This window comes from Crotalus tigris, unplaced genomic scaffold (genome assembly GCF_016545835.1).
Source record: "Crotalus tigris isolate CLP2741 ecotype Arizona unplaced genomic scaffold, ASM1654583v1 scf7180000018846.65089, whole genome shotgun sequence".
In the NCBI taxonomy this organism is placed as follows: domain Eukaryota; kingdom Metazoa; phylum Chordata; class Lepidosauria; order Squamata; family Viperidae; genus Crotalus; species Crotalus tigris.
In genome coordinates this window covers 22,151-45,815 of record NW_024097233.1, presented here as the reverse complement: position 1 = coordinate 45,815, position 23,665 = coordinate 22,151, and the positions used below count along the sequence as shown (strand labels likewise).

Sequence of the window (23,665 nt, the reverse complement as noted above, 5' to 3'; positions counted from 1 at the left end):
AGAAGAAGGGGACGACAGAGAATGAGATGGCTGGATGGAGTCACTGAAGCAGTAGGTGTGAATTTAAATGGACTGCAGAAGATGGTAGAGGACAGGAAGACCTGGAGAAACGTTGTCCATGGGGTCGCGATGGGTCGGACACGACTTCGCAATTAACAACAACAACAACCCAGAACCAGAAGAAAGCAGGATTCATGCAATGTGGGCAGAAGACATGCAGGACAATCCTCAGAAATATTGTTTTATGGGCAAACAGCATTTTCTTTGATAATCAACAGGCTGTGCAACCTGAAATGCTAGTGCATACAATGGGCATTTCCATGATAGCGCACACACTCAGGAATACACCTGGAGTTTCCCTCTTGTAAACCTACAATAAAGTCCTTTGTGCTCTTTGCTTGATTGTCCTAAAGATGTTTTTCCAAAAGACAACTAGGACTTTCTTGGTTTTTTTTTCCCCTTTGAAAACATTTCGCTTCTCATCCAAGCAGCTTCTTCAGTTCTGAAGAAACTGAACTGAAGAACTGAACTGAACTGAAAAACTGAAGAAGCTTCTTGGGTGAGAAGCGAAATGTTTTCAAAGGAAAAAAATCAAGAAAGTCCAGTTGCCTTTTAGAAAAACACCTTTGGGACAACCATGACCTGGATGATTGAGACTCTCCATAGATACTCTTTGCCTGATTGGTCCTGCAGGGAAAGGGTCATGTCAGGCACTCAGAAGGAAATTGTCCTTCCTGAATTATGATGAAGTCCTTGAGCAGAATCTTCCCAAGGGGAAAAAGGACCATGTCAGGCACTCAGAAGGAAATTGTCCTTCCTGAATTATGATGAAGTCCTTGAGCAGAATCTTCCCAAAATGGCTTAAATCCTACTGAGGTGTGAGAAGGGAATGTTTTTGCATTTGCTCTGGTGGATATTGTGGAAGGTTAGAAAAGGACGGAGGATTTAGTATATTATTTCTAAGCGTCTACTGCCAGCAATGCAGAGAGGTCACATGACAAAACAACAGGATCTGACTTGAGTACAATACAGTACACTTTGATTTCAGTAGGTCTATTTGTGAGTGTGCCTCAGGCTCTGAGCAACAAGGCTGGGTTGGGAGCTACTGTATGTTAGGATGTTGCAAGGGATCCTGGAGGGACAGGAGACCTTGTGCTCAGGCTGTGTTAGATTTTGCAAGGGATCGTGGAAGGAAAGGTAATTTAGAAAATCTTTAGAACAATACCGTTTTTCTGTGGGCGAAGGAAGGATGGGCTCAAATGTTTTCTGCAATGTATCTCTGAGTCAATGTTGGTGGAAGCCAGATGTGATTGCTCAAAAAATATGATCATTAGTCAAAATATCATAATAAAACAGATAATTATTTCTCCTTTTTTTAACCAAATGAAATATAATCTGTAATCAAATGGTATTGTTTTTGGTAACAGGACAAAACAGGTTTGTGAGATATTTGATACATTAGTTGATCTTGATTCTTGAATGCTAATGTTTGTTCTGTTATTGTTTCATATTGTTTTTTTAAGTAACCTTTAAACACACCTTTCTAGCTTCTGAAAAACCCCAGTGCTTTTCAAATATTATAATTAAACTTTAGAGCAACCTTTTTTCAAAGTATTATGCATCTATATGATGCAGATAAATATTGGAACAGCCCATCTTCTTTGCTGGACATTAGCGAAGATATGGTAGAACTCTATAGTTTCTGGCAATTTGTAGAAAAATATGGCAACTGATGTTCACATTCATGAATTTATGTTTTTCTTTCAAGCTAATCCGATAGACATCTGAGATAATAACAAATGTATCTTTATATGATAGCAATTCTCACATATGATTCTAGATGGAGTTGACCAATGGGACTGGAGTCCAGGAATTCATTTTGCTGGGATTTGGAATGGATCAAGAGAAACAATTCCTGCTCTTTGCTTTCTTGATTGTCCTTTATGTGCTCACTTTGGTGGAAAATAGCACCATCATCACTGTGGTCCATATAGATGGTCAGTTGAGCCAACTCCCCATGTACATCTTGCTGAGCAATTTTTCTTGGCTGGAGATCTGCTATGTGACCACCAGTATTCCCCGCTTGCTTTTCGATTTGGCAACCCAAAACCATGTCATCTCCTTCCATGCCTGCTTCTTCCAATTTTATATTTTCTTCTCACTTGGCAACACTGAATTTTCCTTCCTCTCAGCCCTGGCCTTAGATCGCTATTTAGCCATCTGCCATCCCTTGCGTTATCCCAATATTGTGTCCTCAAATTTCTGCTATAGATTGATAGCTGGATGTTGGTTGGTTGGCTTTCTAGGATTCCTTCTCCCAGTTGTTTTGATCTCCAAACTGTCCTTTTGTGGAGACAACAGCATTGACCACTTTGTCTGTGATCCTGTGCCAATTCTTTCCTTAGCTTGTGCTCCTCTTAGGAAGGCTCCACTAGTCATGCAAATTAGCATGCAAATTCTGTTTTTGGTCAATGTCTTCTTTGTGATATTCTCCTACGGTAATGTGATCTACACTTTGATGAAATCCTTCAGCAAAAGTCGATGTAGGAAGGGCTTCTCTACCATCTCTATGCATCTCTTGGTGGTAGCACTGTTTTACAGTACTGTAGGAGCAATGTATGTAATTCCACATGGTGAAAGCCACCCAAACATTAGGAAGGCAATTACAGTCTTCTATACTGCTGTCACACCATTTGTCAATCCCTTGATTTACTGCCTGAGGAATGACAAGGTGAAAGAGGCACTGGGCAAGTTGCTCAGAAGAATGATAAGATTTCTGCTGAAAAAGATCACAATGGAAATCCAGTAAACTCGACTGGAAAAAAAATCCAAATTCTTCTTAATTCATTTAGGAACAAGAAAGAGTCTGACTGGTCTGAAAGTATAAAAGGTCTAAGACTCATGAACTCTCTGACATGTGATACACAGAAGAAAATGCATATTCTCCTGATTGTCTCATTGGTTCAAAATATGTGACTTTCCTAATCGTGTCTGTGGAGATTCTCAATCATCCAGGTCATGATTGTCTCAAAGGCGCTTTTTTTTCAAGAGGTAACTGGACCTTCTTTGTTTTTCCTTGAAGACATTTCGCTTCTCATCCAAGAAGCTTTTTCAGTTCTCTCCTAATAGATGGTGTTATGGCTGGATCAGAAACACCTTAATCAATTCTGGATGGCAATACTTATCATACCTTAAATAACTTAAGTATTTCACCAAGATGACTGAACTCAAGAAAAATATATATAATACATATAAAATGTTTTAAATTAGAGTTAAGGGATTAGGTGACTAGATTTATTGAACAGAATGTTTAAAGATTAAATATATTTTTAACTATAATTAAAAAGAATTAGAAATTCGAGAAAATAAATACTACTAAGCTAGGTGAGAGATATATTTTAAGTACTATGTTATTTTTCTCTGTTCTGTTACAACTGCTTTTTTCTATTCTTTTGTATTTTTTTATTTATTTTTTTCTCTTATTCTCTTTCTCTTCCCCTCTCTTTTTACTTTTATATTTAATACTTAAGAAACACAAAAATGTGAGATGGCTTATATGGAAAAAATAGAATCAAGTCTGTCAATGTAAATGTAATTAATTGCTACCAATAAAAATACTCAGAATTTGGTGGGAGAAATAAACTAAAATAAGGACTGTAACAGGATTGATGATAAGGCAAATCCAAATGAATGGAAAGAAAAGAAATGTATTAATATGATGATTATTTTTTAGGAATATTGGAAAAAATATATACTAAATTGTCAGTTATTAAAATATTAAGAATTGTATTAACGCAATGTTTGCAAAAAAGGATGTTTTTAGGGAAAGAGGAAAGTAAACAAAATTAATATATGAAATACAGACTATAGAAATTAATTGTTAAGGACTGTTTTTACAAATGTAACCCAGACACCACACTGTTTATCAACTATTGAATGACTTATGTTTGTGTAAAAAACTAATAAAAATTATGATAAAAAAAAGTATTTCACCAAGAAAGAAATGGATAACAAAGGAGAGACTGCATGAAGAATACCTTCTATTATTCTGGATGGAGTGTGTAAAATTGAATTGAATACCTGGGCAGAAATAGTTCTTTACTTTGAAAGCATTTGTTGATGTTTCTGACACTTAATTCCCACAGAAAACAGTGGATATTGGATATTATCGCCTCTAGATGAGATGGGTGGCCCATAGATCAAACAAACAAACAAATGAAGCTTTCCCATTGAAAGGTTTTTGAATCTTTTCTTTCAAATTGAAGAGAATGGTATTTTTTTTTATTAAACTCTGAATCTCTGGGAAGCCTTTTAACTAATTTTCTCTGTGCCTTGTTCTGATTTATGATGTTTGCATATTTGATCCTTGATTATTTTATTGTGTTTCGAAAGTTTGTAGCTGTTTAGCTATTTTTCATGAGAAGGATGGTTTGGCTTGGTGGGTGGGGTGGGAGGGATGGGAGGAGTGAGGGAGAAAAGTAAAACTACAGGAATCCACCTGCCCCAAAGACACCTTGTACATTATAAATAAGGTCAGCAGCATTTATCAACACCATTCCTTTGTCAGGATAGGATGAGCAAGCTTTATGCTGGTATAACTTTCTTCCAGTGTCAGCTGTCACTTTATGCTTGCTTGTGCTTTGCTGCTGTGTGGTGACAGGCTGCTATGAACTGTGGATGCTGTATTTCCTTTAGACACTGCCTCAAGGTCACCCAGTTGGAAGGAGGGAGCAACATACCAAACAGGGCTTAGACCAGACATGTCAAACTCGCAATGTCATGTGACGCCACACAACATATCGGAGCTTTTTCGCCATTGCTGGCAATGGGGTGGGCGTGGTTTCCCAATGATGCGTCTGGCCCGCGGGCCGGCAGTTTGACAGCCCTGGTTTAGACTGACCATTATGAAAACATCTTTCCTGAGCCTGATTGGTTACACTGGACAATGGTGGGCAACGAGGGAGGAAAAAGTAGAATAGGAATTTTGGAGTGGATTCTCAGTTCTGGCTTTGCGCTACTGCAATATTCTTGATCTCTAATAAACTATACCTTTCTCAACAAATGGAGCCAAGGATCATTTCTATTTAAGTTGAGGCAGATCTGACAGCCAATTCAACTGGGGGGTAACACTTAAACTCAGTTGTAAGGAACCATGCTAAAGGTATATTAGTATTATGTTTATAGAATCCACACATGCATTTCCCATGCTCACATAGTCTATTGCCAGATATTTCACATTCTCCTGCATATTCTCAGCAAGTTATATTAATAGCCATACTATTGCTATGACTTTTACTACTAGTTTGTCAGTGGTTATTCCTAAATATGTATAACAGGTAGAACTTTGAACAGCAAGTCAAAAAAATAAGTTTTTCCTGATTTAGGAGATACCGTATATTACCCTTGAGTATGTTACTTTCTTAAAGTGTCATAATCTATGCCACTGACATACATAATAATTCATAAAAATGCCTTTGCAATGTATGAGCATAGCACCTCATAGTATCTTCTTAAAGGGCAGACATATTTTTTTCTGCAGAATTGAAAAATTCTATTGTGCTTTCAAAAATAATAGAGGTACTATGCTCATACATTGCAAAGGCATTTTTTATGAATTATTGTGTATGTCAGTGGCATAGTTTTATAAGCTTTATAAGATTTCAAATTCATTTATAGGCGAGTGAACATTTGTACTCAATTTAAAACATTATATTATAGGTAGTCCTCGACTTACAATCTCAATGGAGCCAAAATGTATGTTGCAAAATTAAACAGTTGTTAACTGAGTTTTGCCCCATTTTATGACCTTTCTTGCCACAGTTGTTAAGTGAATCACTGCAGTTGTTAAGTTAGTAACACAGTTATTAAGTGAATCTGACTTCCCCATTGACTTTGCTTGTCAGAAGGTCACAAAGTGATCACATGACGCTGGGACAATGGAGCTGTCATAAGTTCATGCCGGTTGCCAAGCTTCTAAATTTTCATCATGAAATCACGGGAATGCTGCAACAGTTCATAAGTGTGAAAAAAGTCATACATCACTTTTTACAGTGCCATTGTAACTTCAAATGGTCATTAAACAAAGTGTCAAGGACTACCTATGTAGTTCAAAATGCTTAATTTTTACTTACATTATTTTATTAATAACACTGTAAAGTTAATAGCAACAATCAATCAACTATCAACTAAGACAAAAAAAATCAAACAACAAACAACAGCTTAATCAAGGAACTGCTAAGAATACTTCCACTAACACTGACAGTGCAAACCAATACTATATAAACAGAGAACAAATCCCACATTCTTCTAACCCTAACCATAATCCTAGTTGGGTAATGAAATATCTGCAAGAAAACCATCAAGTTATGTTTAAAGAACATAAAGAACCCCGCAATTCAACCCTGGAATTAAAATATTCACTTCTATTGATGTTCTCCCTGAACCATGAAAAAAAGAAAATAAAAAAGGTAGGATAAACAGATGAAACAATGCCCATAACTACTACAAGCATAAGAAAAGTCTGGCAAGATCATATATTTAGATGCAGGATGCAATTATATTCATTGCAAAGCAATTGCCTATTGGTGATATTCAGAATGGAATTTATGCCCGATATAATTCATTATATAGCACCAGATCTCGTGAATTATAGAGAAAGCCTTTACTGATCAGTTATGGACCTCTTATAGTTCTACTTTGCATTTCTGGTTCATAACATCACATTTCCATTAAACCCAGTAAGCAATCACTACTGGAAGTGATAGGTGACAAATCTTTTGAATTTCAGGATATTTAGTATATCCGTTTTGCAATCTTTTACTGGCAGGTTTGCAAATAGGTTCCAATGGGGGTTTCTAATCAAAATTTCTTACTCATCCTTAGTTCCAATGGCCCTCTGTCTTTCTGTATGTGTGTGTATGCATTTTGCTGTATATTTCAACAGCAAAATGTATGAACAGAGGTCATGCAAGGAAAATCAAGCTGCATTTTACGGAATAATATTGAAACAAATGGCAATTTCCTTATATCCCCCTGAATATATAGTGGAGAATGATGAATAGTTAATGAAGTAGGAAAAAAGATGATTAGGGGACTGGAAGCCAAAACATACAAAGAACAGTTGTAGGATTTGGCTATGTCTAGTTTAACGAAAAGAAGGACTAGGGATGATATGATAGCAGTGTTCCAATATCTAAGGGGCTCCCACAAAGAAGAAGGGTCAACCTATTTTCCAAAGCACCAGAAGGCAGGACATGAAGCAATGGATGGATACTAATCAAGGAGAGAACTAACCTAGAACTAAGGTGAAATAACCTGACAGTGGGAACAATTAACCAGTGAAACAGCTTGCCTCCAGAAATTGTGGGTGCTCCAACAATGGAGATTCTTAAGAAAAGACTGAACAGCCACTTGTCTAGAATGGTGTAGGGTCTCCTGCTTGAACAAATGGTTGGACTAGAACAGTGGCCCCCAACCTTTTGGGCACCAGGGACTGGTTCCGTGGAGAGAGATTTTTACCATGGACCAGAGGGGGTGTGATTTCATGTGTGGCCTGCATCTCGCAGATGGGGCTTCGCTTGTTTGTGTGGCCCAGTTTCTGGCATGCTGCAGACCGGGGCTGGTCTACAGACCGGGGATTGGGGATCCCTGGACTAGAAGACCTCCAAGGTCCCTTCCAACTCTGTTATTAAAACTTTCTTAGGTATTTTCTTCAAAAGATATGTTTGAGGTAAGGTTAATAATAATTAGAATTCTTTCTCCCAAGATATGTTATTTCATTGCATATTGGCCTTGCATATTCCCAAGTTCCATTTTCAGATAATGATAAAGATCAGCTGGGAGAATCTTTCTACAATATTTGAGCTCTTACTTATTACACATACATGATGAGCCTTTCTACTATCAATCCACAGTATGATTTATTCTGCATCAGTCTTCTAGACAAGTACCAATAATATACAGCAACCAATGTTTCTAATGAACTTACTGTTATAGAGAACAATATTTTTACTCTGCTAAGGTATGAAACTTGAAATTCTATTTATGAGAACCATTGGGTAGGAAGAAGAGATAAATGAACTATAATGTGGGTGACATTTCCACTTAAATCTTTAAAGTCTTTGGCAAACTAGCTACCTAGTTTGTTATGTTAATTAATAGCACATGCAAAAAAAGAAGGAAGGTTATAAAATTATATAAATAAAATAAATAAAGCATAAAGCATGTTTCTTGTTCTGCAGATATCAAGCACCATGGTACTGTTCTATTCTTCAATGAACTTTGTTATGAATATCTAACCTCATTATTTTAATTGTCAATATGAGGCACAACACTGAGTTAGGTTTATGATATATAAAATAATTACATCACAGCCCAAGGTATGGCTATAATGACTAGATAAAACTTTTGAAGCTCAAATATTTTGGCCACCAAATGAGAAGAGAGGACTCATTGGAGAAGAAGCTGACGTTGGGAAAGGTGGAAGACAAAGGAGAAGAAGGCGGCAGAGGATAAGATGGTTAGATAGCATCATCAACATAGTCGGTGTGCGTTTGGCCAGATTCAAGTGGAGAACAGGGCAGCCTGGCGTGCTATGATCCATGGGTTCCCGAAGAAATGAACCTGATTTAGCAATGGAACAACAACATATAAATCTTTTAATTTTTTTAAAAAAGCATTTTTATGTGATAGTGTTTTTATTATATGATTCCAGATGGAGTTGGCCAATGGGACTGCAGTCCAGGAATTCATTTTGCTGGGATTTGGAATCGATCAGCAGAAACGCTTCTTGCTGCTTTGTTTCTTGATTATCCTTTATGTTTTAACATTGATTGAAAACAGCACCATTATAACCCTGGTTTGTCGAGATAACCATCTGGGTCAGGTTCCCATGTACATCCTGTTGAGCAACTTTTCCTGGCTGGAGATGTGCTATGTGACCACCACAATTCCCTGCATGCTTTTTGACCTTGCGACCCATAACCAGGTTATCTCTTTCCATGCTTGCTTCCTCCAGTTCTACCTCTTGTTCTCTCTTGGCACCACTGAATTCTTCTTCCTCTCAGCCATGGCTTTAGATCGATACTTAGCCATCTGTCACCCACTGCACTACCAGACCATCATGTCCCCACATTCTTGTTATATTCTGGTAACCACTTGTTGGATTCTTGGTTTCCTGGGCTACATCACGCCTGTTGTTTTCCTCTCTAAGTTATCCTTCTGTGGATCTAACATTATTGATCATTTTGTCTGTGACCTCATTCCCCTTCTGTCTTTGGCTTGTCCGCCACTTGGAAAAGCTCCTTTGATTTGCCAAATTATTGTGAACATTCTATTTTTAAGCAATGTTACATTTGTTATTCTATCCTATGGCATGGTGATTTACACTTTGATGAAATCCTCCAGTAAAGGGAATTCTAGGAAGGGCTTCAATACTATATCTATGCATCTTTTGGTAGTGACCCTTTTCTACAGCACAGTAGGAGCCATGTATCTAATTCCAGTTGGAGAAAGCCATTTAAAGGTTAATAAGACAATAACACTCTTCTATGCTGCCATTATACCTTTTCTTAACCCCTTGATCTACTGTCTGAGGAACGATCAAGTGAAGGAGGCACTGCACAAATTTTTGGTAGAAGTATCAGGTTTGATAATGTCAACAATCACAGTGTAAAAAAGATCAATATCTCTGGGTGGTACAAAATCCAAGTTACGTTTACTTTTCTACATACATGAGAGAAGATGTAGCCCTGAATTCATACAATTTCCCTCCTTATTTCTCCTCAACTCTGTCTCACACAAAAATCAATGCAAAATCCTAGATTTCTCTTGATCAGTTGGTTCCAAAGAAATGACTTACTATTTGGCTAATGGATGGCTCTAAAGATTGACTTTAAACAATTTACTCCACTTTAATATACAACTCATCTTGAAATAATCCAGTATTTTATTTGGGAAGAAAAAAAGAATTTAGACCAAAACTTATTTTACAGCATGAATTAAAAGGGGAACCTCTAGATTAAATTATTTCTCTACAATGAAATTAATGTTTGCCAATATTATTGTCTAAATCAGTAGTTCTCAACCTTCCTAATGCCCTGACTCTTTAATATAGTTCCTCATGTTGTGGTGACCCCCAACCATAAAATTATTTTCGTTGCTACTTCATAACTGTAATTTTGCTACTGTTATGAATCGTAATGTAAATATCTGATATGCAGGGTATATTTTCATTGTTACGAATTGAACATAATTAAAGCATAGTGATTAATCACAAAAACAGTATAGCAATGCTCGCTGGAGAAACTTGCTCTTCCTTGCTCAAAAATGTTGGGAGGGAGGGAAGGGGAAGGAAGGAAGGAAGATTGAAGGGGAAAGGAAGGAGATGGAGAAGGAAGGAGATTGAAGGGGAAAGGAAGGAGGGAAGGAAGGAGAAAGAGATTGAAGGGGAAGGGATGGAGATGGAAGGAAGGAAGATTGAAGGGGAAAGGAAGGAAGGAAGGAGAGAGAGAGACTGAAGGGGAAGGGATGGAGATGGAGATGGAGATGGAAGGAAGGAAGGAAGATTGAAGGGGAAAGGAAGGAGATGGAGAAGGAAGGAAAGAAGGAAAGAAGGAAGGAAGGAAGGAAGGAAGGAAGGAAGGAAGGAAGGAAGGAAGGAAGGAAGGAAGGAAGGAAGGAAGGAAGAATCTTTGAAGAATCATGTTTTTCCAGATGGTGATGAACTGCAACTCCCAGCATTCCCCACTCTTCCACAGTGCTTTTTAGGGCTGCTGGGGATGGTAGTCCAGTAAGGTCTGGAGACACACAAAGATGCCCTCCGACCGTGAGGGAGGCAGGCCGGGCAGCACAGGGGAAGCTCTGGCACAGCGTGGAGGGTGGCCAGGGTGGAGCACGGCCGGGCAACCAGGAGGTGTGGGGACTGGCTCGGCACCACAGCTCAGCTCAGCTCCGCCAGCAGCAGCAGCAACAGTAGCAGCAGCAGCAGCAGCGTGTTGCCCAAGCAGGGTGGGAAGAGGGGGTGGTGGTGGCAAGTCATGAAAGCAGCATCCACATGTTCAGAGTGCAAACGCCTTGGATGGTTTGGCTCTCCCACCCCTTTATTTACTGATCTGCCACAAGCTCATGCAAACAAGCCCCGAGGAGTTCTGAATGAGCGGTCATTTTTTTTAAAAAAGCTTTAAGCAACGAGGCAGAAAGGGGAACTCGCTCATGGCTCTTTTTTTCCCTTTTTCGGCGACTGGGAAGGCAGCAGCCAGAGACACCGCTGCACAAAGGGAGGCGGAGAGAGGGGCGAGGTGGAAAACCTCACTCAACTTTCGCCCTTATCAGACCCGGTTCCCTTCTGGTCGACCCCCACCCACCCTCCCGCCCCCTTCACCTCCCGCTACAGATCGACGCTGCCCCTTGGGAGTATTTTGCCAGGCTTTTTTTTTAACCTTGGCCCTGCGCTTCTCTCAGACGGAAGCCAGGCAAGAGGACCTGAAAGATGCCAAGCAGGAGGTTCATAGCCATGGCGACGCAGCAGTAGCTGCTCTGCAATGGGTAGCGCAGCCCCGCCATGTTGCTGAGGCAGCTGCTTTCCTGTCTGCCCAAGCTGACTGGTGGAGCTAGCCTTGAGCAGAAATTCTCACTAGTGTCTCGGTTCCTAAGACCATCGGAAATATGTGTTTTCCGATAGTCTTAGGCAACCCCTGTGAAAGCGTTGTTCAACCCCCCAAAGGGTCGTGACCCACAGGTTGAGAACCGCTGCCCTATACCATTTCAGACAAGTGGCTGCACAGTTTTTTTCTTAAAAACGTCCAATGAGGAAGCACCCACAACTTCTGAAGGCAAGTTGTTGCACCGGTTAATTGTCCTCCCTATTAGGAAGTCTGTCTTTAAGTCCAGGTTGCTTTTCTCCTTGATTAGTTTCCATCCATTATTTCTTGTCTTGCCTTCTGGTATTTTGGAAAATGAGTTGACCCCCTTCTCTTTGTGGCAGACCCTCAAATACTGGAATACTGCTATCCCTAGTCCTTCTTTTCTCTAGATTGGCCATGCCCAATTCCTGCAACCATTCTTCATATGTTTTTGTCTCCTTAATTGTTTTAGTTGCTCTTCTTTGCAGTTTTTCCAAAATCTCAACATTTTTTTTTTGTAATGGATGCAGTATTCCAGGTGTGGTCTTACTAAGGATTTATAATGTGGTACTAGTATTTTGTGTGATCTTGATTCTATGCCTCTGTTTATATAACCCAGGGATTGTGTTAGCTTTTTTTGGCTGCAGCACAGTGCTGGCTCATGTTCAAGTGATTCTCCAATAGGACTTCAAGGTCCCTCTCACAGTTACTGTTTTTGAGCCAGGCTTTGCCTAATCTGTACTCATACCTTTGTTTTTTCCTGCCTAGGTGTAAAACCTTGCTTTTCTCCACATTAAATTTCAGTTGTTGGATAGGGCCCATTGTTCAAGTCTGTCAAGATCTTTTTTGGATCCTGAACTAGTCTTCTGGGGTGTAAGTGATGTGTGGGAAATCTCAGACCTGAGTTATGTCAGGGGCCACTGAAGGGTTTTCCAGGAGTGATTTGTCATTGTCTTTTTTCCTAGGGCTGAGAGAAAATGTCTAGCCCAAGGTCACCAGCCAGCTTAGCACCACAAGTGGATCTAGGACTCATGATCTTCTGGTGTCTAGCCTGAAGTATTAACCACTACGCCGCTTGATTAATTGAAGGACTTCCTTGCAAATTACAGAAAAAGGCAAATGCATTGTTTTCAAATGTACTGGTTTGAAAATGACTAAATAAATACATTTATACAACTCTGTAAACCAAATGTATTTCTTCCCTGTCTCTGGATTTTTGAGAAAGTAACACTCTTTTCTTTGGTGACAGTCAAGAGCAGAGGAGGGTCAATATACTGTACTTTCCGGCGTATAAGACAACTTTCGCAAGCGTTAAAATCGGCGCCGAAGTCGGGGGTTGTCTTATACACCGAGTCATCTTATACACCGGATATAATGGTAGTTTCCAGCGTATAAGACGACTTTCTAGGCATGCGACTTGGTGCCGAAGTCGGGGGTCATCTTATACGCCGAGTCGCCTAATATGCTGGAATATACGGTAACTTACAGCCTTCTTTTCTAATCATGCTGCCTCTACACTCAGTCCTGAGGTTTCCTTGTAGTAACTGTGGTATGTTAGTCATATTAGTCTGTGGTGTCAAAAAATCGGGAGTCTGATAGCAGGTTTTCTGACTAGCAAATTCTATTAAAAGGCATACACTTTCAGGAGCTGCAGCTCCCTTGTTCATAGAGTGTCTAGTTCAGGGGTTCTCAACCTTGGCAACTTTATGATGTGTGAAATTCAATTCCCAGACGTTTCCAAGTGCAGTGGAACATCCACAATTCATAACACTTCTTACCTTGCAAATAGAAAATAATTTAGGTGGATCCCAATGACTTTTCATGCAATGGAATTACAAGTATTGGCTATTAGCACTCCCAAGATAGTTATCTCTCATTAACTTTCTTTTAATTGAAGTGTTTGGACTTTCTTGAATCAAAAAGACATGTCTACAGTCAGGGACTCCCTTTTCCTTATCTTCCCTCAAGCTTTTCCAAAGCCGCTTGGAATGTTTAGCTCCTCTGGGTGTAAATGAAGGGACTCAGGATGGGAGTGGTGACAGTGTAGAGACCAGAAGCTGCCTTATCCAAGAAAAAGCTGCAGAAGTGATGAGCACAAATAACAGACTAACAGAGTTGGAAGGGACCTTGGAGGTCTTCTACTCCAACCTCTTGCTCATGCAGGAAACTCTATACCATTTCAGAAAAATGATTGTCCAATCCCTCTATAGCAGTGGTTCTCAACCTTCCTAATGCCGTGACCCTTTAATACAGTTCCTCATGTTGTGGTGACCCCCAACCATAAAATTATTTTCGTTGCTACTTCATAACTGTAATTTTGCTACTGTTATGAATCGTAATGTAAATATCTGATATGCAGGGTGTATTTTCATTGTTACAAATTGAACATAATTAAAGCATAGTGATTAATCACAAAAACAATATAGCAATGCTCGATGGAGAAGCTTATTCTTCCTTGCTCAAAAATGTTGGGAGGGAGGGAAGGGGAAGGAAGGAAGGAAGATTGAAGGGGAAAGGAAGGAGATGGAGAAGGAAGGAGATTGAAGGGGAAAGGAAGGAAGGAAGGAGAAAGAGATTGAAGTGGAAGGGATGGAGAAGGAAGGAAGGAAGGAAGGAAGGAAGGAAGGAAGGAAGGAAGGAAGGAAGGAAGGATGGAAGGAAGATTGAAGGGGAAAGGAAGGAGATGGAGAAGGAAGGAGATTAAAGGGGAAAGGAAGGAAGGAAGGAAGGAAGGAAGGAAGGAAGGAAGGAAGGAGAGAAAGACTGAAGGGGAAGGGATGGAGATGGAGATGGAGATGGAAGGAAAGAAGGAAGATTGAAGGGGAAAGGAAGGAGATTGAAGGGGAAAGGAAGGAAGGGAGGAAGATTGAAGGAGAAAGGAAGGAGAAGGAAGGAGATTGAAGGGGAAGGAAGGTAGGAAGGAAGGAAGGAAGGAAGGAAGGAGAGAGAGAGAGATTGAAGGGGAAAGGAAGGAGATGGAGAAGGAAGGAGATTGAAGGGGGAAGGAAGGAGAGAGAGATTGAAGGGGAAGGTATGGAGATGGAGATGGAAGGAAGGAAGGAAGATTGTCCCCCTCCTGGCCCGGCTGGCCGGCCTCTGACGCACATGTGGGCATCACCGCTGCCTCACCCTCTTCCCCGCCCCCTGGCCGCTTCTGAGGCCTGGAGCCTGGCAAGCTGGGAAGGAGCCGCTCCCGCCCAGCAACCCCATGCCCGCGCTGGGTGCCAGAGGGCCAAGGTGGCCTCCGATGGTGAGGGAGGCTGGCCGGGCAGTGTGGGGGAGGCTCCCACATGGTGCGGAGGGCAGCTGGGGGAGGAGAAACCCAGAGGCAGCGCCAGCAGCGGCTCAGACCCGGCTCGGCTAAGATTGGCCACTGAGCCAGCCCAGGGCGGCGTCGGGGGCATGCACTGCGGCTGCAGGAGCAGGTGCTGTCAGAGGAGAAGGGTGCCCTGGAGGCGGAGAAACCGGTGGAGGAGGAGGAGGAGGAGGAGGGACGGCGGCGGCCGGATAGAGGAGCGGTGTCTTGGTTTCTAAGACCATCGGAAATATGTGTTTTCCAATGGTCTTAGGCGACCCCTGTGAAAGGGTCGTGACCCACAGGTTGAGAACTGATGGACTAAATGGTAATGTATACTGGTGAGAAAAATGCTTACTTTGCATATATTTTCACTCTGGGGCCTTTTCATTTTACTTGGGAAATGAACATTTTTAGTACACATCAGTGTTTGATTTGTTATAGAATTTTAATCTGACATTTTAATTGTTAGTGAAGTGGTTCAGAGTGGTTCACATTTTTATTTCTTGAATTGCATTATTATAATGGATAGAAAAATGAGTTCAAAGGCACAACGTGTATGCAGTATTTTGAAATGTCAATGACTTTATGAGCTTTTTTGAGGCGTGTTGTTAAATGAATCAATTGTCTGCAATGAGCTTTTTTCCCCCAGAAACCAGAGTACATACTAGTTCTGGCAAAAAAAAAAAAAAACTTTGTGAATTGTATCTTTGTGACTGTGGGACTCTGCAAAAGGCCCTAAATACAAACCGATTGCCAAGTGCCCAAAATGCAATCACATAACTACAGGGGAGGCAGCTATCAAAACTTTGAATCCAGGTTATAAGTAGCCTTAGGGAGGTCAAAATTTTGAACATTTGCTAAGCAGCCAGTCATAAGTTGAGGAATTTCTATATAGCTTGGAAAGCTTCTTCTGGATCATTTTGATATGTCTATGCATAGTGGACTGTACATCCTGATTTGAAATCAGGGAGTTTATACTCAGTATAAAAATTGCATTAGCTAAAAGAATTACAATTACTGCATGTTACCTTATTTATGTTCTCCATTAGCCATGAAAAAAGGTAATGCAATACCAATGGATGAAGAATGCCAAGGCAGCAATGTCCAGTACTGCTACAATGACAAGAAAACTATTACTTTGGCATACATTTAGGTGTTGGATGTTAATATAACTTAGAGCAAAGCTATTGCCTGTTATTGATATTTGGCATGGATATTTTTGCACTGTACATTCTATATATTACATTGTAGCTGAACAATATAGTGAAAAAATATATAATGAACAATATTAATTATCGTTCACCACCCAGAGATCCTTCTATTAAATGGGCACTGATGTAAGTTGATTTATTTAATAAATAAATGCATAAATATGTAAATAAATTTATACATCACCAATATAGTAAATTATACAGAAAGGCATCAAAAGTCATTCTTTACCAACCGGTTGTGGAATTCTTTTCATCATAGTTCTATTCTTGTGCTTGATAGTTCTTAAATCCCATTTCCATTAAACCCATCAAGCTATCATGACAGCAAATGATAGGTGATGAATCTCTTGAATTTCAGGATATTTAGTACAGTATATTAATTTTGCAACTTTCTACTTGCAGGTTTACAAATAGTACCAATGATATTTCTACACAATTTTTTTTATCCAGCCTTAATTCCAATAGCTCTTCTCTCCCTCTCTCTCTTTCTCTCTCTCTCTCTCTCTTTCTCTCTCTCTCTCTTTCTCCATATGTGTGTGTGTATCTTTTGTTGTACATCTCAGCAGCAAAATGCATAGACACAAGTCATGTATTGACAATCAAGCTGTATTTTGCAGAATAACATTGACATAAATGGCAATCCCTTATATCCCCATGATTATTCAGTGGAGAATGTTTAATGAATAGTTAATAAAATAGAATGCTTTTTCTGTGGAGAACGAAAAAAATTCTTAAATATTTTCTTTAAAAAAATATGTTTGTGGAAATTTGGTATAAATAGAATTTTCCCTCCCAAGACATGTTTCATTGCAAATTTGCCTTGTTCCTGAAAAGCATATTCCCAAGTTACATTTCCAGATAATGATAAAACTCAGCTGGGAAAATCTTTGTACAAAATTTGAGCTCTTATTTGTTACATAATGATAGTGATTCATTCTATTATCAATCTCATGATATGACCTATTCCTCCATCAGTCTTCTAGACAAGCACCAATGATGTATGGCAATCATTTTTTCAGATGAGCTTTCTGTTATAGGGACTAACATTTTTCTCTGCTAAGGTATGAAAATAGAGATTCTATTTCTGAAAACAGTAGGGTAGGAAGCAAAGAGAAATGATACTTCCACTTAAAAATTTAAAGTTTATCCAAGGTAATTTTGCCAAATTCCATCAAAGATCAAGAGCTGAAGAGATTTGCATAGTGTTCCCATTTGTGGATCTAATAACAAGAAGTCAATACCTAGCTACAATTTGTTATAATAACATGGGGAAGGAAGGAAGGAAGGAAGGAAGGAAGGAAGGAAGGAAGGAAGGAAGGAAGGGAAGGAAGGAAGGAAGAAAAGGAAGAAGGGAGGGAGGATATTAAATTCTATTTTATGCTACTGAAATAACACATGTGAGGTTTTGTCTGCAATTTTTTTCAGGGCCGATATAAATAATCCTGATGAAATTCAGTGGGACTTATACCCAGAAAAGTGTCTATATGATTGTAAACAAGTAGCATTAAAAGGGTTAAGAAATGCTTTTTAGGGAGCTGAGATAGTCATTGCCCCATCTAGAATTCATGATTTTATTTTGCAAGACTCTATTTCAAAGCATTTATTAGTTATATGGAATCAAGATTCTATTTACATGCAAGTCTTTCAATTGTCCATAGACAAAATCAAAGATAACAAAGAAGAGTGGCCCTTAACCATATTAGAGTCTACTCACTGAAATGATTATGTGATAGAAATAGTTATGGAATTTTATCCCAAAAGCTGCAACTTATTATAATGTAAGCTATGTCTAAAGTTTAGCAAATTGGTTTAATTACAATTTTCTTACTTTTTTCTTCTCTCTCCTAGAATGTCTTAAATGTTTATACTAATATATCTATGCTTTTATCTGCACTTTTCTTTGAATATTTTATCTAAGATTCATACTGTCTACCAATAATTCCCCTATATCTTTTGATACATGTTTTTCATGAATAAGCAATTTAATATAGACTTTTCCCCCCAATACACTTTTCTTGAATCTGAACACTGCACTGTGAGATTTAGAGAGATTATATTTTTCAGTGATGGCTAAATTAATATGGTGATAATAAATGTGAAAATTTTGCTCATTCGTAATCTAGAGTAATGACTCAAAGGAAAAATGCTGGTTATAACAGAGTGTTACTTGACCAAAATAAACAAATAAACATTAGATTAAAGCTAGATCTGTATCCAGCAATTTCCCAACTGATTTCTTCCAGATGTCTTGAAACTACACTTTATAGGATTTTCAAAATATTTGAAAAGTGTTACATCAGCAAACCATAGTCTACACTTCCTGGAACCACCTCTCCATAGTACAGCTGTCATATCTTACCCACAAACATCGGGATGATCTGTAGACAGTATTAAAGAATTTTTGCAACCATCCAATGATTGCCTGGATTTTTGCAACCTAAATAATGTGATTCTACTCCAAAAATTCAAGCAGTGATACCTTCCAGTATCCTTTATCAAACATAAAAGTGCGGTCTTCAATGAACATTGATGAAATTCATAGTTTCTTAGAAATTCTGTGAAAGTGTTATGAGTATCTTAGTATTTGAAATATTAGTGCAAGGCATAATATTTAGTCAGTTTTTTAATATATAAAATAAATACTTTGTGGTGTGTGAAATTATATGATTCTAGATGGAGTTGGCCAATGGGACTGCAGTCCAGGAATTCATTTTGCTGGGATTTGGAATCGATCAGCAGAAACGCTTCTTGCTGCTTTGTTTCTTGATTATCCTTTATGTTTTAACAGCACCATTATAACCCTGGTTTGTCGAGATAACCATCTGGGTCAGGTTCCCATGTACATCCTGTTGAGCAACTTTTCCTGGCTGGAGATGTGCTATGTGACCACCACGATTCCTCGCATGCTTTTTGACCTTGCGACCCATAACCAGGTTATCTCTTTCCATGCTTGCTTCCTCCAGTTCTACCTCTTGTTCTCTCTTGGCACCACTGAATTCTTCTTCCTCTCAGCCATGGCTTTAGATCGATACTTAGCCATCTGTCACCCACTGCACTACCAGACCATCATGTCCCCACATTCTTGTTATATTCTGGTAACCACTTGTTGGATTCTTGGTTTCCTGGGCTACATCACGCCTGTTGTTTTCCTCTCTAAGTTATCCTTCTGTGGATCTAACATTATTGATCATTTTGTCTGTGACCTCATTCCCCTTCTGTCTTTGGCTTGTCCGCCACTTGGAAAAGCTCCTTTGATTTGCCAAATTATTGTGAACATTCTATTTTTAAGCAATGTTACATTTGTTATTCTATCCTATGGCATGGTGATTTACACTTTGATGAAATCCTCCAGTAAAGGGAATTCTAGGAAGGGCTTCAACACTATATCTATGCATCTTTTGGTAGTGACCCTTTTCTACAGCACAGTAGGAGCCATGTATCTAATTCCAGTTGGAGAAAGCCATTTAAAGATTAGTAAGACAATAACACTCTTCTATGCTGCCATTATACCTTTTCTTAACCCCTTGATCTACTGTCTGAGGAACAATCAAGTGAAGGAGGCATTGCACAAATTATTGGCAGAAATATCAGGCTTGATTATATGTAAATGAGATGAATCTCTCCTGATGGTATAAAATACATGTATGTGATGTAGCTCTGGATTTATACAATTTCCCTCCCTATTTCTCTTCATTACGCCTCACACAAAAATTAGTGCAAAACCCTATATTTTCCTTGACAAGTTGGTTCCAAGGAAATGAGTTGCTACTTGGCTCTTGGATGGCTATGACAGTAGACTCTAAATAAATCACTCCACTCTTAATTTGCAACACTTCTTACCTTGTGGTAATTTAGCATGAAAACTATTTTATTTGAAAAGAAAAATTGGTCTACACCAGGTGTAGGCAAGCTTGGCTCTTTTATGACTCGTGGACTTCAACTCCCAGAATTCCTGAACCAGCATGGCTCAGCATGGAAACATCTCCCTTTCCCCTCAGCCTAGCTGGCTCAGGAATTCTGGGAGTTGAAGTCCACGAGTCATAAAAGAGCCAAGATTGCCTACCCCTGCTCTAGACCAATTTTCTTTCCCAGCATGAGTTAAATAGGGAAGATCTAGATTAAACTATTTGTCTACAATGAAATTAATGTTTGCCAATATTATTACTATTTGCTAGAAATAAGGAGAAATTTCCTGACAGAACAATCAATCAGTGGAACAGCTTGCCTTCAGAAGTTTTGGGTGTTCCAGCACTGGAGGTTTTTAAGAGGAGATTGGATAGCCATTTGTTTGGAGTGGTATAGGGTCTCCTGCTTGAGCAGGGGGTTGGACTAGAAGACCTCCAAGGTCCCTTCCAACTCTGTTATCTGTAATTTTCTAATTCTATTGGCTATTGATGAATCTACTGGTGAAAAAAATGCTTACTTTGCATATTTTCTTACTGGAAGACTTTTTAGTTTAATCTGCAGAATGAACTTTTTTTGACAAATCAGTTTTCTACTTGTTATGGAATTTTAGTCTGATTGTTTGATTGTTGGTGAAGTGCTTCAAGAACAATTCACAGTTTTCTTTCTTGCATTATATTCAGAATTGGGGGCATTATCAGAGTGGATAGAAAAATGAGTTTAAAGACACAAAGTAGTATATAGTATTCTGAAATGTCCATGACTTCCTATTAGCTGTGAAGCTAATGTCCTTTCACATATAGAAATCTAGCAAGATAGAGTGCTCATCATGTTGGGGGCTGATGTTTTTTACAGTATTGACATAAAGTGTAGCTAGTCATTTCTTGGTCAGGAAGATTATTTAAAAAATGTTCCTTTGGAGAAAAGCCACCAGAAGACAAAGGAGACAGAGATATGTGCAACTAAGAATAAAGATGTATTTGGTTCATATAAATGTGGCAGGACCCAGCTGACCTAGGTTGATCTCTCTCTCCCCCCCCCCTCTATCTATCTATCTATCTATCTATCTATCTATCTATCTATCTATCTATCTATCTATCTATCTATCTACTGTATCTACTGTATCTCTTGGATGAGAAATTGCCAGAGGTCCAACAGGTGCAAAGAAGTAAAAATAAATGAGAAAGAACTGAGCAGAAAGTTGTGATGAAAGTAGTGACTATCTTCACTTCTGCTGTGATGCCTTTTGTGAACCTCATCATCTACTGTCCAAGGAACAATCAAATGAAGGAGGTCACAGCAGGGTCCTGAAAAGAAATGAAGAATTTCTGAAAGTAACAGTTTAGGGGCTGAGGAATATAGGATAAAAGAATTTGTGAGAAATAAATGAGATTGGAGAAGAGATCAAGAAGAGTTACTTTTATTTTTGTTCAGTTTATGACCTACTTTTCTCCAAAAGCTCAAGAGAACAAAATATTCCCTCCTTCATTTTTCCCTACAGAACTCTGCTAGATACATGAGTTTCCAAGTTTAACATCTTAACTCCTGCAGTGATGTCCCAATATCTTTGGAAAAGTCAAAACACGTAGTGTGCATAACATTTTTGTTTCATATGTTTTGTACCATCTTTGCAAATCAATACTGTTTGGGCTATCACCACTTTAATTAAAAGGATATTCTAAGAAGAAGAAGATGTATGGAATCACAACTCATATAACAAACACCATTTGAATCAATTTCAGTTCCGTGAAATGAGTTCAATAAATAAATGCTAATTATAATTTAGAATAGAATAGAATAGAATAGAATAGAATAGAATAGAATAGAATAGAATAGAATAGAATAGAATAGAATAGAATAGAATAGAATAGAGCTGGAAGGGACCTTGGATTTCTGGAGACAAGTTGTTCCACTGGTTAATTGTCCTCACTGTCAAGAAGTTTCTCTTTAATTCTAGGTTGCTTCTCTGATCAGTTTCCAACCATTGTTTCTCGTCCTTCCCTCTGGTGCTTTCGTGAATAATATGATCTCTTCTTCTTTGTGGCAGCCCCTCAAATACTGGAATACTGCTATCATGTCTCCCCTATTTCTTCTTTTCTTTAGACTAGTCAAACTCAAGTCCCTCAGCCATTTTTCATATGTTTTAGTCTCCAGGCCTTTGATCATCTTAGTTGCTCTTCTCTGAAATTTTTCCAAACTCTCAACATCCTTTTTTGTGATATGGTGACCAAAATTGGCTGCAGTATTCCAGATGTGGTCTTACTAGGGCAGTGGTTCTCAACCTTTTTAATGCCGCGACCCCCAACCGGTCGTAAGTTGAGGACTACTCAACTGGTGCAGCACCGTTTGCAGAATGGGACTTTTGGCGGGCTCAGCAGGGCAGAGACAGCCTGGACAATGCCTATTGGCTTTTGAAAGCCAATAGAATTAGACTCTATTCAAGAGAGTCTATTATATTGGCTTTCAAAAGCCAATAGAATAAAAGGGAGTAGCACAGCTAAGGAAAAGGGGGAAAAAATGGTGGACTGCATTGTTTGGCGACCCCCGTGAAATGGTCATTCAACCCCAAATGGGGTCCCGACCCACAGGTTGAGAACCACTGTACTAGGGTTTTATAAAGCAGTACTAATACTTCACATGATCTTGATTCTATGCCTCTGTTTAAACAATCCAGGATTGTTTTAGCTTTTTTGGTTGCTGGTACAAACTGCTGGCTCATAGTCAAGTGATCGTCCACTAGGACTCCAAGGTTCCTCTCACAGTTATTGCTTTTGAGCCAGGTCTTACCCAATCTGTACTCGTACCTTTGATATTTCCTGCCTAAATGTAAAACTTTGCTTTTCTCTGCACTGAAACTTATTTTGTTGGATAGGGCCTATTGTTCAAGTTTGTCAAGATCTTTTTGGAGTTTTTGAGTTTGTCTTCTGAGGTGCTGGCTACTCCTGTCAGTTTGGTGTCATCTGCAAATTTGATGAGTTCCTCTTCAATTCCCTCATCTAAGTCATTTATGAAGATAGAATACTGGGCCTAAGACAGAACCTTGTGGTACCCCACTGCTTACTTCTTTTCATGTGGATGTAGTGCCATTGAGGACTACTCGTTGAGTGTGGTTTGCCAGCCACCTGGTGGTGATGTTATCTGTTCCATCTTTTTCTAGCTTATCAAGGAGTAGGTTGTAGTCTACTTTATCAAATGCCTTTCTGAAATCTAAGTATACTACGTCCACAGCATTTCACTGGTCTACTTTATCAAAGAATGAAATAAGATTGGTTTGGCATGATCTGTTTTTAACAAACCCATGCTGGCTACTGGTTATGACTTTATTTGCTTCTAGTTGTTTGCAGATCTGTTTTTTTTTATTATTATCTTTTCTAGGATCTTCCCAGGTATTGATGTTAAACTGATTGGTCTGTAGTTTCCTGGGTCCATTTTTTTCCCTTTCTTGATGGGAACCACATCAGCCCAATCCTCAGGTACTTCCCTGGTGCTCCAGGATTTATGAAAGATGTGGTATAATGGTTCTGAGATAACATCTGCCAGTTCCTTCAGAGCTCTGGGATGTAATCTGTTGGGTCCAGGTCCACTGGGCTTGTGCTTAGCTATATCTGTGTGCAGGCATTTTTATGGGTCTG

At 39.1% G+C, this 23,665-nt stretch overlaps 2 protein-coding genes and 1 pseudogene across 2 annotated transcripts; all 3 read left to right on the top strand.

The window, feature by feature from the left end:
- The first annotated feature begins 1,840 nt into the window (after positions 1–1,840).
- LOC120314159 (olfactory receptor 11G2-like) lies at positions 1,841–3,297 on the top strand. Its single transcript, XM_039356970.1, has one exon. It carries the CDS (start codon positions 1,841–1,843, stop codon positions 2,807–2,809), a length of 969 nt encoding a protein of 322 aa, XP_039212904.1. The 3' UTR covers positions 2,810–3,297.
- A 4,593-nt stretch (positions 3,298–7,890) lies between these two features.
- Positions 7,891–10,078, top strand: LOC120314158 (olfactory receptor 11G2-like). Its single transcript, XM_039356969.1, has 2 exons — positions 7,891–8,020; positions 8,714–10,078. The coding sequence occupies exon 2, from the start codon at positions 8,714–8,716 to the stop codon at positions 9,671–9,673; it is 960 nt and encodes a 319-aa protein (XP_039212903.1). The 5' UTR covers positions 7,891–8,020; the 3' UTR covers positions 9,674–10,078.
- A 7,010-nt stretch (positions 10,079–17,088) lies between these two features.
- Positions 17,089–19,955, top strand: LOC120314160 (annotated as a pseudogene).
- Positions 19,956–23,665: the final 3,710 nt, after the last annotated feature.

What these genes read in the sequence shown, in the direction of transcription:
- LOC120314159 (XM_039356970.1), top strand. Translation starts at nt 1,841, where the DNA reads ATGGAGTTGACCAATGGGACTGGAGTCCAGGAATTCATTTTGCTGGGA.
- LOC120314158 (XM_039356969.1), top strand. Translation starts at nt 8,714, where the DNA reads ATGGAGTTGGCCAATGGGACTGCAGTCCAGGAATTCATTTTGCTGGGA.